Source organism: Chaetura pelagica, unplaced genomic scaffold (assembly GCF_000747805.2).
Source record: "Chaetura pelagica isolate M959 unplaced genomic scaffold, ChaPel_1.0 scaffold108, whole genome shotgun sequence".
Lineage (NCBI taxonomy): Eukaryota > Metazoa > Chordata > Aves > Apodiformes > Apodidae > Chaetura > Chaetura pelagica.
Window position 1 is genome coordinate 584,447 of NW_009970718.1, and position 17,598 is coordinate 602,044.

The 17,598-nt window shown below is 35.8% G+C and overlaps 1 protein-coding gene across 1 annotated transcript in view; it reads left to right on the top strand.

The window, feature by feature from the left end:
- IMMP2L (IMP2 inner mitochondrial membrane peptidase-like (S. cerevisiae)) overlaps nt 1-17,598 on the top strand; it is a 423,070-nt gene that overhangs the window by 319,124 nt on the left and 86,348 nt on the right. The window contains exon 4 of the mRNA XM_010006266.1: nt 11,447-11,549. Within this exon, the coding sequence (XP_010004568.1) occupies nt 11,447-11,549 (103 nt within the window). The remainder of the gene's footprint in view (nt 1-11,446; nt 11,550-17,598) is intronic.

The window sequence follows — 17,598 nt, forward strand, 5'->3', positions numbered from 1 at the left end:
TCTATTGAATATTTTAATCAATGACCTGGATGAGGGAACAGAGTGTGCCCTTAGCAAGTTTGCTGATGACACTAAACTGGGAGGAGTGGCTGACACACCAGAAGGCTGTGCTGCCATTCACCATTTTTAAAAAAAATTCAGTTAACATAGTTGTGATGGAGAAGACAATAAATGCTTTTAATATTTTATAACAGTAATCTATACCTTTCCCAATAAAAATGGAAAAGAAACCTTTCTCTAGTCACATGATTTTATAGGGCTTGTCTGCAAAAAAATCATAGAAATATTTTGCAAGCCAAAATCAAAATTTTGAAGAGGGTTCCATGGTAAAGTCTCCTGAAAAAAGTGTTGTGTTACATTTATAAAGTTTCAGACTGTGTAGCTCTTTTTCCTTGAGTTGACATCAGTTATTTCAGATTTTTTCTCAGCAGAAAGTATCATTCTGATTTATAACACATCTTCATTAATATTAAATAAGTTTTCCTATATATTGGAGATAAAACAATTTAAATATTTGGGAGTCTTAAAACTCATAATCATAACTTGCTTCACAAAACCACACATTTATTTAATAATACAGAATTAATATTTTTATGGCTTACTTGTTAGCTTCTCAACAATCTGACAGTAGTGTCCTTTAAAAAGGAAAATGCACTTTTAAAGTAAAAGCAATAAAAGCCATTGTTTAATATTTTTTTTTCCTGACAGAAATTTTAAAAGAAGGAAACATGTCAAGTTTCAGGTTTCCACTACGCTGAGAATAATAGCTCTCCCCTTTCCATAAATAAATTTTAAAAATACATCTTGAAAGCACTTACCAAGTTAAGGTTCCACATTTTGTATATGCTTTCTGAAGCAGATTAGGAAATTTTAATATCTTTAGTTAGTGCTAAGCAATAAAGAAGGTATAAAAATTAGCTTCTGTGTGAGAGTTGTGTGGGTGGGGAATTTTTTCTTACAGTTGGAGCCAGGCAGAGATATTGCCAGACTCTTTTAACAGTCACATGTCTAAAAGTATCTGGTTTTAACAGAGGCAGCTATTCACACTGCTGATCTTACAATGTTTCAAAAAACCAAATGGGGTATTGTTCTTTGTGAAGTGTTAAAACTTCTTTTTGCAGTTGCAAATGCCCTTCTGACACAAGAAACTCTGCAGAATCTCTCTTTACTATCTATTAAAAAAGCTCTACAGAGTCACAGATCTTACTAGTCCTGAGTAAGTTGTTCTAGACTGTTTGTAGAGCGGATAACTTAAAACCATGTTCTGAAAGGCTCTTTTACATCACCAAGCAAGTATGTTTTCTGTCTTGACAGGACTGGTTAGGTGATGCTGTATGTTTCTGTCTATATGGTGCTTCATCAAGACTTTCATTTGTATGGCACAGTGCCTTGTTTCAGGCTCCTTGGGCTCAGTACAATCCAAACCAAATTAATCTCAGGCAGATCCAGGCTTGTTGCCATCAGTCTGACTTCTATCCCGGACAGAGGTTTGATACTCCAACTATTCCTTGGTACATTGTTATAAGGAGCTACATGTGGATGGAAGTGCCAGGTAGTTTAGCAGACAGTGCCTAGACACCAAATTGGATGCAATCAAGAGCATGACTAACATCTTCTGAAGTCTGAGTGGGGTTTGATCTCACCCTTTCTTACTGATAGAGAATGCCATAATCACCGATCTGTAAGCATGTTCAAAGTGCCCCGCCATTCCTTCAGAAAGTGAGTCAAGGATTGAAAGAGCTGGCTGAAATCTAATTGAAAGATAATCTGGAGAGAAGGCGAAAAAGAGAGACCAGTTCTAGTCCAGTTGTTATTGCATCCTTCCTATGAGGAGAAAAAGACTGATTTGGAATCAAACAGAAGGGTTTGTCTGTGTTTTAATGTAGTAATACCATATTATGAGATGGATACCTACATCAGAAACATGGAATGACACTTGGATGCAAGCAATTCTTTTTGCTGTCCTGGGCTGCATAGTTTTTCCTTGCTGCACTGTGATCTGGCCTCAACAGTTGGGTTTGATATTCTCTTCATCCTCTGCCTATGCCTAGCATTTGGAATTCAACCAGCTGAAAGCTGAGGAGGATTAAAAAATCAGAATACAGGAGCTTCAACCCTGGCACACTAACCTCTATCAGTGATGGAGACACCACAGCTTTGACCAACTCTCACCACTTTTTTCAAAAAAGAGAGAGCTGTTCTCCATTCAGCAATTCTTCCAAAGAGGAATCAGCCAATGAGATTGTCAATGGCAGTAGATGCTACGATTTTCCCCTCTGGGATACAAAGAATTATCAAACATTTTTCTCTCCTCCTCTTATATTAGCACAGAGCACATCAGTTGGAAGGCTGGCTTGGCCAGTGACCTCCACGCCTAGGCTGCGAAAACACACAGGGTAGGAAACAAAAGGTCAGGCTACAGTCTCACCCCTGACAATTTCTGTGGAAGAAGAAGTGGCAGAAGAACTGATAAGCGAGAGGAGTTGGGACACAAGAAAAAGTGAGTTCAGGCAAGGTCTTTATACAGACCTTTATTTAATAGTTGCAGATCCTGCAGGCTGACTGAGTAACTTGACTTAGATGATCTAGAATAATCAGTGCATTTTTACCTGGTTAAAATTACAATTAATGCTAATAAATCTAAGAAATTATTACCACTTAATTTATGGTATAATATGATATTTTTAATAGCTGTTAATGATATTAGCAAAACCCTGTCATGTTAATTATCAATAAATTTACTAGTGTGATTAGGAAATGAATTAATGCACTCATTTGGTTAATGGGACTTCTGTCAAAAGAGGCAAACTGAATAATTTTCATAATCTTAACTTGAAAGGGCACAGTGTTGACAGTTGGAATAAGATAGATCCACAAATGAAAGATGATAGTGGAGAAAAATTAGATATCATGTTTTATTTTTGCTGAATCAGTAAACTGGTTAGCCACTTAAGTGAAGAGGATGAAACAGATGATGTTGATCTTTTTTTTCCACACAAAATTACTATTTTGGTATTGTTTTAATTTATCCTGAAAATAATGATGGTTCTTCTGATTAAGAGACTGTAATGAGCAAAAGAACAAAGTAGTTTCTGAATCACAAATGGGATTCACAGATTTGTGTAAAATTTTGTAGGAATGTTTATATTCATATGCACGAAGTATATGCAGTTATCTTTAGATAGTATTGAATGTTGAACAAATTGCGAAATACATATTGATATCCGATTTAGAATTCTCTAACATATGTTTTAAATAAAGAAACCTCTCAATAGAGAGCTAGAGATGGAAATGTAAGTTGTATATGGACCTTGAAAGAATTATTGTCCTTGATCAGGTATTCCACATTGTTACTTCAGCAGTATTTTGCTCTACATTTAATCAACTTGAAAACAAACAAACAAAAAACCCCCCAAATGCAACAACACCGAGATTCTGAACTTAACTGTGTGATTTCAAATACAGGTTAGCAGAAATAATCCACATTTTCATTTAAAAATCACTAAAATAATTTTTTCCTAAAAGTTTTGAGGAGAGCTGTCAAGGAAAGGATCATAAAATGTGAATGCTGTCAGTGCTAGAACAGATGAGACACATGCAGGGAAATGAAAGTGCCACATGATATAAAGGGAACAGTCTAGAAGACCCAAGAATGAAACCATACACAGATGTTACGAAAAAAGGGATGGGAGGGAAGCTACTGTTAGCTGATCATTCTTAGCAGCAAGACCAAAATGGGTTCTGCTTTGCAGCGACAGGCAATATTAAATGCTTGAGATAGCCACATGCCTTCTTACTATGCAAGCAAAACTCTCAGGAATAGAGGGAAAATCTTGTGATGCTAAGTGTTGTGTGCATGATAAACTGCAGTGATCTTTTACATAGTTTCTGAATGAATGTGGTATGAGGCTGGAAATGGGAATAATAAAAAGTGGCTGAAAATTAATTTTAAAAAAAATTATTCTCTTAAAAACCAGCCCCCTGGTATTCCTAGCTGAGACTGCTGCTGAAGCTCTACTGTTCACAAGAATGGGGCCCCTACCACCTCTCTTGGCAACCTGTTCAAATGATCCACCACCCTCATATTAAAGAACTAGCTAGTTGATATTCAGACAAACATGTTCTTTTTATTTGTTGTAGTTTAATTGGGTGATAGTTTTGTGTGGCTTAAGAAAAAGTGAGATGACGAAACTGGTGATCATAATAATGATCCACATTAGCTACATTAGCAGGGGTGTATATTGAGGAAGATTATATGGGATCAGCAGTCAGAAGTTAAAGTTATATGGCTTAAGAAACCTGCTTTTATTTTGATGTATATATGATGTGGGTCACATGTATTTTCATATATCTGTTTAGCTATATATATAAAATAGAAAGGTAAAAAAATAGATAGGCCAGAATAAAGCTTGCAGAGAATAAGTGGTTCATCAGGTCATATGTAAAACAAAAGAAGGTATTAATATACAAGTGGACATACAGAATGTATTGCCATATTTTCCTAACTTTCCCTATTGATCAGGGAAGATAAGTCTTTGCCAAGATAAATTTGTTATGCTAAACTTTTTCTTCCAATCACTGACGTGTGCATCAAAGCTATCTTCATTACCATTTTCAGTAAAGCAGAGTGCTTTTTGGATGGTAGCATTTTAAAATATTTAATTTAGACTTATTACTCAGATTAAGTTCATTTCATCTAGTCATATATTTGTGAAAATAGCAATATGTACTAATTATAACTTATAATAACAAAACAAATAGTTTATAATAAAAGTATCATTTATTAAGCATATCTTGACATAAAATAATGGAAATTATAGATTCTCTTAACAGTATATGCTTAAGATACCAATAAATGGTGAATTATTCAATAATCACTGCATTAGTTACTCTGAAAGTCAGACAGTTGCACTTATCCATATATCAAACTGTGTCATCACATTGGTATCTTCTGGCCTTAGAATTAATATTCTCAGTTCTTATTTCTCTGCCAGTGTAGTACAAAGAAAGCCCTAGTGAAAATGAGGTGTATATTCTATTAACCCATATAAAGGATGACTGCATTAGTAATGCAAAATTTTATGTGACTACATTTCTTGTGGTTTCAAAACGTTACCATGTACTTGGCTGCATTGCATTGTCCTGCAAAATAGTGACAGAATCATGTTTGTATACCTCACTCAGTGTGCTATAGCCATCTGGTAGAAATACAGTTTAAAAGCTATCTGATGCAATACATGATGCATCTATTTGAAAATTTAACTAACTTTCACACAGCAAGTAATAGGCAAAAAGTGTAAATATCAGCATCTGATTAGACTGCTTTTTAATTTAATTTGAAATCCAGTGACTTACCTGAATACTACATGTTTTAAAAGTGATTAACTGCTATTTTGAAGAAGCTGGTGAAGCAAGTAATGGCTAAATAATAACTTGTTTAGAATAGCATGCTTTGTGAGAAATTATCTAATAAAACAGAGTTGGAATCATCTCCCATATATACCATATCAGATTTCTATTTATTCTTAGCACTGCTGAGTCACAGGAACCTGCACTGGCTCATCACTTTGGTAGGAATTTGTTAGCTGGTGAAAAAAAGATGTCGTTTGCAGTTGGGCATCATGCTTTCTTTAACTGCTTAGCTTATTTATTACAAAAGGTTGTGTTTTTGTCATATTTCTGTTCTGAATGAGGAAACCAATAAAGCAGTCTTCATTTTCCCTGAAACATCGAAATCTTTAATTGCAATAAGTGAAACCTACAGGGTTTAGACATTCAAAATTTTGCCTGAGTATAGGCAAAAGAAATCTCTGCCTCCTTGATGGCTGCTCATAATCTTGTTTCAGATTCTGTTACTTCTGTCATTCTGGCATGTCTTCTTTTCAGGGTTCCCTTCTCAATACATCAGATCTGGCAATGCTGCAGTAGCAGTATCCCAAGCACGCGGTCTCCTCCAGCACTTTCCCACTTCTCAGCTTGGATGCACATTTTCAATTCAGGCCCCTCAGTAACTGACTGATCTTCAGCTTTTAAGGAAAACACATTTCAAGACTGAAGTGAAAGATAAGAGCTGCACATAGCTAGATAATATTCCCTAACCTATTGACACACTGTCATGCATAGTCTGGTAACATGGCCTTAGGGGGAAAAAAAAATAATCAGTTGCTTCACATACATAAACATGTCTTCTAAAAGCAATTGATTTAAATAGCAGCTTGTGGTCAAAGAATATAGTATATGTAAAGGAAAGGTTAAAGCAAAAGGACACAGATGGCTATATGTGTGTTGGAAGAGAAAAAAGAGATTTCTTAATGACTGGAAGGTGTTTAGTGTCATGTGAAAGATTCCCTGCAGTGATACTAATACAATTTACATGATATATTGCAATAAGGTTCATATCCTGGGACCTGACCTGGGTATCACCTGAAATTTACTATCTTACTCTCTTTTTTCATCTGTGAATTTGATGAAGATGGATGTATGTGAAAAATGTCCATGTAGAGTACTTTATGTTGTATGGGAAAAGTTACTCTTAAGAGTGATATAGACTACCTACTTTACAAAGGGTTTTGTATTTGTTTATTGTCTCCTGTGCAAAGAAAAGAAACTCTCTACAGTGTCTGTTCCTTGATGATACCCAAAGGTATGCAAATTGCTGAGACCTTCTGATTTCTCAAGGTCAACTCAAACTGAAGGCAATCATTCCTCATCCAACTTAGCTGAGCCAAGTTGCTTGCTTTGGCACTGGTACCGCATCAGAAAAAAGCAGATTTTTCTTGCTTGTGGGCAGGTGGTTAGAATACCATATAGAGCTCATTTTTGACTGTCAGGCTTGAAATTTTTTCTCAGCCAAGGACAGATATAAGTACATCTGTTAACTATTAAACAATGAAGAAAAAAACTTTGCAAGGGTTCAAAATGTAAGGAAAAACAGGTTCAGATGTAAGGGGGAAAAAAAATCCAGACCAATTTCTGTAAAAAAGACGAAAAAGATAAATGTAATTCTATTACATTCTGCTCAAGAAAATTACTGCAATGCTCGTAGACCCTGTTCATAAGCCAGTGAAAATTTAACTGCAATTTGAGCATATTACTAACCTGTCAAAGACTTCAGTAAAACCTCAAGTATTTTTTTTTGCATGCACCTGTATAGTTTTTAACAGGTGTTTAAATACTATGTATCAAAACAAGAGGATTTTAATGCCTTTGTCTGTGCTGTTCCTAAAGCAAATCTTTTAAATGGCAAGGTTATGTGGCATTAAACAATCTATATTTATTTTTATTTCAAAGATGGCAGATTTGAGAAAGTGGAAAAGTACTCTTTTTTCATAGAGACATTCTGAAATGTAAAAGATTGTTCAGTAATTATAACCAATGCTAATGAAATGATACAAAATGAACAAATACTGTTAATTATTACCCAGACCAATTGTTCTCCTAAGAATTAATTCATACATCTTCTGAATTTAATTAAATGCTTCCTGTGTGCGAGCTAACAAGGAGGTCAAGATTACAGTCAAAGTCAGAGAAATGAGACTAAGAATACTCAACTAAAAAAGAAAAAAGTTCTTTCATTACTTTCAAAATATACAGTGTGTTATTTACTGCATTTCTTTTGTAGCAAAGGTCTCTCACGAGGAGTTGATGTAAAATTCCTGATAAATTGTGCTTTTAATTGAGATTTGTCTTGAGATTTGTGAATTTTGTTGTTGCTGTTGTTGTTGAAGACTGCTCGAAGCATTCCAAATTAATTTAACTTTATATTGTATTAATTTTTCACAGAAATATTGATCATCATACTTATAATTGTCCTGACTGAGAAATGGATGCCGGTGGCCTGTAAAGCAGGCAAACTCTTAAGAAAATGGGTTGAGTCAACACTTCTCATGAGGTTGTTATACAATTTTTGTTAATAATTTGGCCTTCTGGGATTGTACAAAAAAATGGGTAATAGTTTTCCTTGGGTCTGTCTAGGTAAAATGGTTAGCTAGTGAAATGAGTGAGTGGTAGTTTGTACATCTAGAGCAAGAGCCATTTTGCCAATATAGCACATGTGCTCTCATAATTTAGGTCTGGGATTAAATTGTTTCATTTCTGCAAGATTCATGTGAGGGAGGGGCAGCATTATTAACACACTATTTTTGATTATCAAATGATCTGTTCTCCCTTCATAGGTGAGGAAACTACAAATTTGGAAGTTTTTTTATTCTTAAAAAAAATCAACATAATCTTTGCAACAGTAATTAAAAATAACCTACTGTTAATAACTGAATATGGTTTTCTGAAACCTGTAGCCTGGTTTGCTTATGTGGATGGTTTATTGATCTGTTGTGAAGTAATTCAGCAATGAAATGATCTTGAAAATTAAAACCAATATTAAGTAATGGATGATCCAATTTACTGTAACATGAGCTTATTGCCACAGTATGTTACTAATGCATGCAGTGAAAAATAAAACTTTGTTTTTAAATTTCACCTGTGTTCCACAGGATGGTTTTTGCAGGAGGATTGCTAAAGTGGATACAAATTCCCTAGGTACCTGCCCTATGCAAATACTACCATAAAATTTTGAAAGAATTGTTTTAAAAGTTTATTTTCTTGCCTCTCATTTTCACAGGTATACAGGTACTTATTGTTTATAATATATGTTGATTTTTTTTTTTTTTTTCTATTAGACCTACATGTGGGAAAAATCTGGTATTTATATACCCCCACAGGTGAAATAGCAGAAGGTTTTACATTTATCTGCTGACCTTATAGAAGGATTTATCCATGCAGTATCAGTACTATCTACTAAAGTAGATAATTAGAACTGCTGCTTCAGTTTCTTTTCCATTTATTTTTCTCTCCCCTATTCCCTTAATACATTTATTAACATAATAAATTTTAATTCTATTTCCTCTAAGTCAAAGCTTCTTTTGTATAATCATCTGCTTTTTTCAATATGAGAATTCGTACATAATTCTTCTTTGATCATTGTAAGAGTCTTTTTTTATTATTATTTCTGCATAATTGTAGCAAATTTTTCTGGTTTATGATAGTTATTTCAATAATAGAGAAGAAATATATATTTTCCTATGTTGTAGGAATAATAAAAAGAACCAATGATAATTACTGCACTCTGTAAGATTTCTGTTTTTCCTTTAGGCCTTAAAGAGCACACTATATGTTAAGCTTTTCTGTTTTCACAGGGTGTCTGCAAACCTCTGCAAAACCTATCCATGCAGGCCAAGTTCTTTCAATTTTTGTTTCCAGGTACTTAGTGCAAGAGCCTTCCCCTCCTCCCCCCCTCCATTTTCCCCCTTCCTGTTACTGATTTCCAAATCATAATAAAGGAGATTTTTTGGAGGTAGGGGTTTGTGTCTGATCTGAGATTAAGTCACTGGCTGGTATTTGCCATATTATTTTCCTGACATTTATGAAGTAAACCTGTCAGCAGAATTAACTTTCAAATCCTTCCATTCTTCTGAGTAAAATTCAGTATTGAACATGAAGTATAGAAAGGTACAAAACTTTATGACAGTCTACTCTTCTGTATTCAGGAAGATGAATGGAAGAGAAAATTAAATATTTTTGAGCTATTGTTTGCATTATCACGGATGGAAGATATTAATTTAATAATTTTCAGATTGTCTAATCAGACAGAATGGAATTAATGGCCAACTTCTCTGAACTTTTATCTTAAAACGTGTCTAGCAAGATATAGTCTCACATGGTACTTTATAAAAAAATAAAATCAGTGAGGCAAAACATTATGGTATCTCAAAACAAAAATAATGTTAATAATTTTTTTGTCCAGACTGAATATTCTACTTGGATAGTTACATTATTACGGAAGTAATCTTGTTTAAGTAATCATGTATTTACTAATTCAGGACAGTTTTTTGTTTTGAACGGTTAAGGAACACAGTCTTGAATTCAGTTTAATACAATACTGTTCCAAAGAAAGATTAAAATCACATCACCTTTTTCTGCAAATAAACAATTATTTTTTCATCTTCCAATGAAAGCACAGGTAGAACTTCCATTAGAATATTGTTCTGACATCCTCATTCTTTCAGCTGCCTCTGAAGCTGTTTGAAAAAGCACTGCTTGAAATTTGTGACTTGCAAAGTAAATAATTATTATTTTTATTTGACTAACAAAGTCAAATAATGTTAATAAAATGCACTTTTGAGGAATCCATGTTCATCTAGTATTTCATGGTGTCCAGGTTATTAATTAACTTGATCCTGTAATGTCCTCACACCCGCACAAACCCCCAAGCCAAACAAGCCTCACCAAATCCAGTTTTCCTATTTGACCTGTGAATATCCCTGATCAGTGCTATTGCACAGTTCAACTGAATCTCCTGGTGAAGGTGATTTTCTCTCTCCAGTTGAATTTCTTTAGTTTTAGAATGTGCTCCTTGTGCGTCCTGCTTTGGGTGAATGTCTTCCCAATGGTGAAAAGAGATGAGCACCTGGAAGCAACAAGCTAGATCAAAAGGTTCTCTCTGTCTATGGACAGATGTGGTTATTCAAAATAAAATAGGAGATATCACTATCTGTAGTACCATCTGTAAATGCTTTGTTGTGGTAATAACTTGGTGTGCATGATAAAATCATCTCTCTGCACGAATAACTGCAGAATAGCTGATCCAATCTGAAGAAAGCAAAAGTGTATGGTAGAAGACAGACTGGAATTGTGAAAATGACAGCTACTCAGAAACTATAGACAGGAATTGTGCATGCTCTGCACCTCAGCTTTAGAACTCACCTGTACTTTGTCATTTTGTAATATCAAGGTATGCTGAGGCATTGCTTCAGTATTAATTTCTGTGGAGAACACCTTGAATCATCTATGTAAATTATTTATTAATTATTTTTTTTCCTTCCCTAGCACTTAGCTTTCTCTTAGAGGTTTGCTTTAAGTTTAGCCCATTATAGCTGGGGACATCCTAGCCCCAGGACAGAAGGATTACAGGAATCCAAGCTCCCAACCTGAGGCAATTTCAGATATAACGCACTATTTTTTATTAATACCTAATGCTACCCCAGAAGAAAAACATTCTCAATGCAATATCTTTATTTGACTGCAACATGTGTCTCCTGCATTTACCTGAGATGGTGAATCTGATGGTTCAAAAATTGCCACTACAGAGCTGGAAATAAAAATCCCTTAATCATATTTAATTGAAAAGTATTTTGTTTCCTGTTGTGATGTGATTTCTGCCAAAGTAACTTTGTAAACAGGCCCTGATGGTGCAACTGGATCATACAAAATTATTATGTACTTTCACTTGAGTAGCACTCTTGAATTATAAATCACTTCAGCATTGGTGTTTTTTTAGCAAGTGTTGGTAAGTCAAATTCCAAAACAATAAATATGTGAATTTTCCTAACAAAACATTGCAATTTTTTTCTTTTTAACTGATTAGCCATTTTTTCCCCACCATTCTTTTTAGAACAATTGGATACAAAAAGAAGTATGTGAAAGTTCCACATGGGCATATTTGGGTGGAAGGCGATCACCACGGACACAGCTTTGACAGCAATGCTTTTGGCCCAGTAAGTCAGCTTTCTGTATATCATTTACACTTTGCAACTGAAAAGCAGGGCATGTCTCCTGGGTTATTTGTGCGACATAGTAAGTATGTACTGTTTGTGATTGTATTTGTATTATTTTTTTGAGAATTATTGGGGTGTCTAAAATCTCTTGGTCAGCAGAGATTGAGTTTGAAGTTAACTATTATAAGAATAAAGACTCCTTTTAATTGTCTCATATGGAAGGAAAAATGATATGGATTTTAAATGTGGAGGAGTAGCCAGAGGGTGAGCCAGCACCATGTAGCTGACAGATGCTCCCTGGGGACATGTTGTCAGGTGATGTTATTTGGATTTGTTACTTCCTGGGAGCTTGGTCTTGCTTTAGAGCCAGTGCTGGGATAAGAATTAGGAAACTGTAGCTGTCCTTAGTAAGTGTTAACTGTTAAACTGATCTGTGGACAACAGTAGGGATATTTCAAAACTTTCCCCCAAAAAAGTATTTGAAGTTTGTTTATATAGGGCCACCTTTCATAGTGAGTAATGAAAAAACCATAATATAGAACATCTGTTTCTTGACTGGTAAAAATGTGCATGTATTCATCATAAAAACAGTAAATGCTTTCTCTGCACTCCAGTTTTGTTTGCTTTTTGGTACACTTTGTGTGGATTCCTGTTCTTGCCTAAGCTTAATCTAGCATGCAGGAAATAGTTCCATAAGCTTGATCTCATTTTTTTTTGTGTGTGTGCTTGTATTTCATACAGATTCTCATTATCATTTTCTTGCTACAATCTTCTAAGATTCTTAACATCTAGTTTTAGAGGTTCTTTCCAGCAGAAAATAAATTCTGTCTGTCCTATGCAGGTATCCCTCACCTCCCTTAGTAGGCTTTTCCTTTTGTGTCTTGCTGTCTGTTCCCAAAATAAAACTTAAGTCGTAAAGCCACTAATCGTCTTTTCACTTACAAGTACATCACCAATATAGACTCAGGGCATAAGGAAACTTTAGCAGTTGGGCACGGGTTTCAGATTTACAGCAACTCACACAGGAATTAATAAAAGTTAAAACCCTCAAGGTAGTCTCCAAGAAGAGTTCAAACAAGGTGTCATGTTGGGGCAAATCTAAATACCCTCCTTTTTTTCCCCTCAATTCACTGATGTTTATAAATGTTACAAAGTGCCTTCACTAGGCTTTGACTTCACATGAATCATCAGCTCCTTGCTAACATCAGGCAGTATGTCACTTTTCTTACAGAAGAAGGGCCTTTCAAGAGCTAGTAAGACAGTTTTTGACAGTGAATTCTTCAGCTTCTGCAAGAAGAATGACCTTTGTATTGTGTTGGTGAATACAATATGGGCACATAAGTGTAAATAGGTATTTTCCTCTGAAATAAAATTAGAGCAGCAATCATTGAGTACAGGCAGAACAGGCAGAAGAGTTCACAGGGCAGGAAACTAGGGTGAGAATAATAAAATACTGAAAACTTTTGTCTGCAGAACAAAATGGGAAGTGTATGTAGAAGGACATGCTGGACTCCAGGTTTTTTTCCATTCTATACACATGTTATATTTCAGGTTACTGGGACACTTTCTACCCCTTTGTCTACTGACATCACTTGCACAAGTGAATTAAAATATTAAAATCACTCTCTTCAAAACATTCAGAAGGTATGTCCTTCTTAACTTAAGCACTTTTTCTCTCATAAGACTGCAGCAGTCATGAGAGAGAGACTGCACAATGGTAAGACCTGAACCCATTTTTCTCATTTTGTTAGAATATGGATAATTTAAGACATTAGGTTAAATGTTATGTATGTCACAATTCTGACTTGCAAACCCAGATATATTTTCTTGAATCAAAAAATTCAGTAAAAATAGTGTATAAAGTGGATTATGTTGTAGGCTACCATTTTTTTCAGTTTCATGGAATCTTATAGTGTAGACAGTCAAAGACAGTAATGTTTTCGAAATGAGCTTAACAAATTGCATAGGGCAAAAAAGAAAATTATGGAAAAACAGATTGAGAACAGATGTTAGAATCATTTTTTCTCTTGGACAATAACAATATGTGTAATGGCCTAATGGGTTAGGGTGATAAAGCAAAAACTCTGATACCAATCATGTTCTAAATTATATGCACCTTTGGAGACATATGAATTTATAAAATGTAAAGTCTTGGCAGATTAAATTATCTTTACTTAGTTAATAAAAATATTAAAAAATTGTATTGTCTTTTGTTATTGCATGGCTTTATAGAACTGAAATTGGAATATCAAGGCATAAAGAGACATTTTCCTGAAGTGTATAAATAAAATTATTTTTTTAAAACTAAAATTTATAAAGGTTTATTATTTCCTTTCTGCTTATTTGTGTTTTTGAATAAAATGAACTGATATTACAAAATGAACTGATATTACAAAACTATCAGAATATCTGTGTATAGTGCTAAATTAGAAATGCTCTCTACATTATCAAAATGTAAATATTAATTACCTTTCTAGAGTATTGGACTAAATTAAATAGTGCATAGTTATTGTACATTGTCTTTACAAAAAAAATTATAAAAAATAGCCATGCTTTGTGCAACTCAGAATGGCAGTTGCTATATAATCACAGAATCACGGAATTGTCAGGGTCGGAAAGGACCTCTAGAGATCATCTAGTCCAACTTCCCTGCTAAAGCAGGAACCCCTAGAGCACATAACTCAGGACTGCATCCAGGTGGATCTTGAATATCTCTGGAGAAGGAGACTCCACAACGTCCCTGGGCAGCCTGTTCCAGTGCTCTGTCACCCTCATAGTAAAGATGTTTTTCCTCACATTTAAATGGAACTTCCTTTGTTCCAGCTTGTGGCTGTTGCACATCATGCTGTCACTGGGAACTGCTGAAAAGAGTCTGGCTCCTTCCTCCTTGCACCCTCCGTTTAGATACTTACAGCCATTAATAAGGTCTCCCTGCAGTCTTCTCTTCTCCAGTCTAAAGAGTCCCAGCTCTCTCTGTCTTTCCTTATGAGGGAGATGCTTGAATCCCCCAGTCATCTTTGTTGCCCTCCTCTGGACTTTCTCTAGTAGTTCCCCATCTCTCTTGAACTGGGGAGCCCAGAACTGGATGCAGTATTACAGATGTGACCTCACCAGGGCAGGGTAGAGGGGGAGAATGACCTCTCTAGACCTACTCTAGGCCACAGTCTTCCTTATGCACTGCAGGATTCCATTGGTCCCCTTGGCAGTAAGAGCACATTGCTGGCTCATGGATAATTTACTGTCTACCAGGACTCTTGGATCCTTCTCCTCAGAACTGCTTCCCAGCAGGTCCACCCCTGACCTATGTTGGTGCTTGGGGTTCTTCCTGCCCAGATGCAGGACTCTACACTTGCCCTGGTTGAACTTCATTAGATTCCTCTCTGCCCAGCTCTTCAGCCCTTCCAGGTCATGCTGGATGGCAGCACAACCCTCTGGAGTATCAGCCACCCCTCCCAGTTTGGTGTCATCAGCAAACTTGCTGAGGTTACACTCTATCCCCTTGTCCAGGTCATTGATGCATGTGTTGAACAAGACCGGACCGAGTGTGGACCCCTGGGGACATCACTGGTTTCAGGACTCCAACTCTACCCTGCTCTGTTAATCACAACCTTCTGAGTTCTGACACACAGTCAGGTCTCAGTCCACCTCACTATCCACTTATCTAGTCCATGCTCCCTCAGTTTCCTAATGGGGATGCTGTGGGAGACAGTGTCAAAAGCCTTGCTGAATTCAAGGTAGATGACATCTGCTGCTCTCCCCTCATCCATCCAACCAGTTATGTAATCATAGAAGGCTAGCAAGATTGGTCAAGCATGATTGGTAAGTCCATGTTGACCACTCCCAACTACTTCCTGTTCTTCAATGTGTTTAGACTTGACATCCAGAATAAGTCACTCCATCACCTTCCCAGGGTGCTTTGATGCCACTGTGGTTCAGGTTTGGCATTATATCATGTCAGCCATTCATAATGCTGGAAATGGCTGTTTCGAGTAGTAGCCAATAACTCTTTAGAGACCTTGCATATTTTACTGTGGTTTAAGGGGATGAAATACTGCATGCCACTGCAAATTTAGTTCACTTACCTGGACTGGAATAGATATTTCTGCTCAATTAGCTGTTACTGTTTTCAAATTCTCATAGAATGAAGTCAAGCTTGTATGTTAGTAGTTTAGCTTTCCTTAACTGAAATGCTACATGAATGTAATAATTAATGGCTTATATAATTACAATACTACTTTTTAAAGTTTCTCATTTTTGTTTTCAGTTCTGGTAATTTTCTTGATTTGGGGGAGCTTTTTGCAATGAAGCTGTAGTGTGACAGCATAGCAAATGTAACATTACCATTCCTGGCAATGCTTGTGAGACACATTGTATGGAGTTGTATAAAACTTCTCTGCTGCTTCCGATTTCTTAAAGATTTTAAAAGGTTAATTTTATGCTAGATCAGGTATTTTCTTCTTACCCAGCCATGATGGCTAAATCAAGGGAAAAGCAGTCAGGTCTCAGTCCACCTCACTATCCACTTATCTAGTCCATGCTCCCTCAGTTTCCTAATGGGGATGCTGTGGGAGACAGTGTCAAAAGCCTTGCTGAATTCAAGGTAGATGACATCTGCTGCTCTCCCCTCATCCATCCAACCAGTTATGTAATCATAGAAGGCTAGCAAGATTGGTCAAGCATGATTGGTAAGTCCATGTTGACCACTCCCAACTACTTCCTGTTCTTCAATGTGTTTAGACTTGACATCCAGAATAAGTCACTCCATCACCTTCCCAGGGTGCTTTGATGCCACTGTGGTTCAGGTTTGGCATTATATCATGTCAGCCATTCATAATGCTGGAAATGGCTGTTTCGAGTAGTAGCCAATAACTCTTTAGAGACCTTGCATATTTTACTGTGGTTTAAGGGGATGAAATACTGCATGCCACTGCAAATTTAGTTCACTTACCTGGACTGGAATAGATATTTCTGCTCAATTAGCTGTTACTGTTTTCAAATTCTCATAGAATGAAGTCAAGCTTGTATGTTAGTAGTTTAGCTTTCCTTAACTGAAATGCTACATGAATGTAATAATTAATGGCTTATATAATTACAATACTACTTTTTAAAGTTTCTCATTTTTGTTTTCAGTTCTGGTAATTTTCTTGATTTGGGGGAGCTTTTTGCAATGAAGCTGTAGTGTGACAGCATAGCAAATGTAACATTACCATTCCTGGCAATGCTTGTGAGACACATTGTATGGAGTTGTATAAAACTTCTCTGCTGCTTCCGATTTCTTAAAGATTTTAAAAGGTTAATTTTATGCTAGATCAGGTATTTTCTTCTTACCCAGCCATGATGGCTAAATCAAGGGAAAAGTCATTATAAACTGTACTTTGTCTAGATCAAATGAGTAGAGTTGGCACCCAGCAGTGCAGGTTCTATTATGCAACCAACATGTAAAGGTATCTGAGAAATACACATAAATAAGCGCATACAATCACTGAGATGTGTATATATTTCTGGATGTACACACATGCACTGAATAGCACTCTCAAAGTTAATGAAAAAAAAAGTTTTATTTTATGAGTTGTTTTGGTTTTTTTTTTAAGATAATTTTCTTACTATATTTCGATATCTCCAAATGGCTCCAAGCTGAGTATATGAAAGAGCTTTACAAAATTAGGGCTGTCTTGTAAAGGACCTGAAAAGAAGCTCATTAAAGTCAATGAGAGATTTCTATTGGCTTTAATGGCTTTGGTTAAGACACTTTATAAGTGTCACAATCCAGTGTAAGGGCAAAAAGGCTATTATCCTCCTTATCTTCCTTGGGAACCTGAAACACAGGTGACTGAGTACCTTGTCATAAAACATCTTTTTGGCTCATCCAGGTCTTTACTGTACTTCTCTTACTGAAAATACATCTGTTTTTTTATGTGTTTGCTCTCAAAACTAAATCCTGTTGAATCCAAGCCTGGTTTTTTGTTTAACAGAAGTTTTACATTCATAAGCCTTTAATGCTTTTAGTCAGCATAACTGTAGAGGCTGTATTTATGATTGTCCATATAAG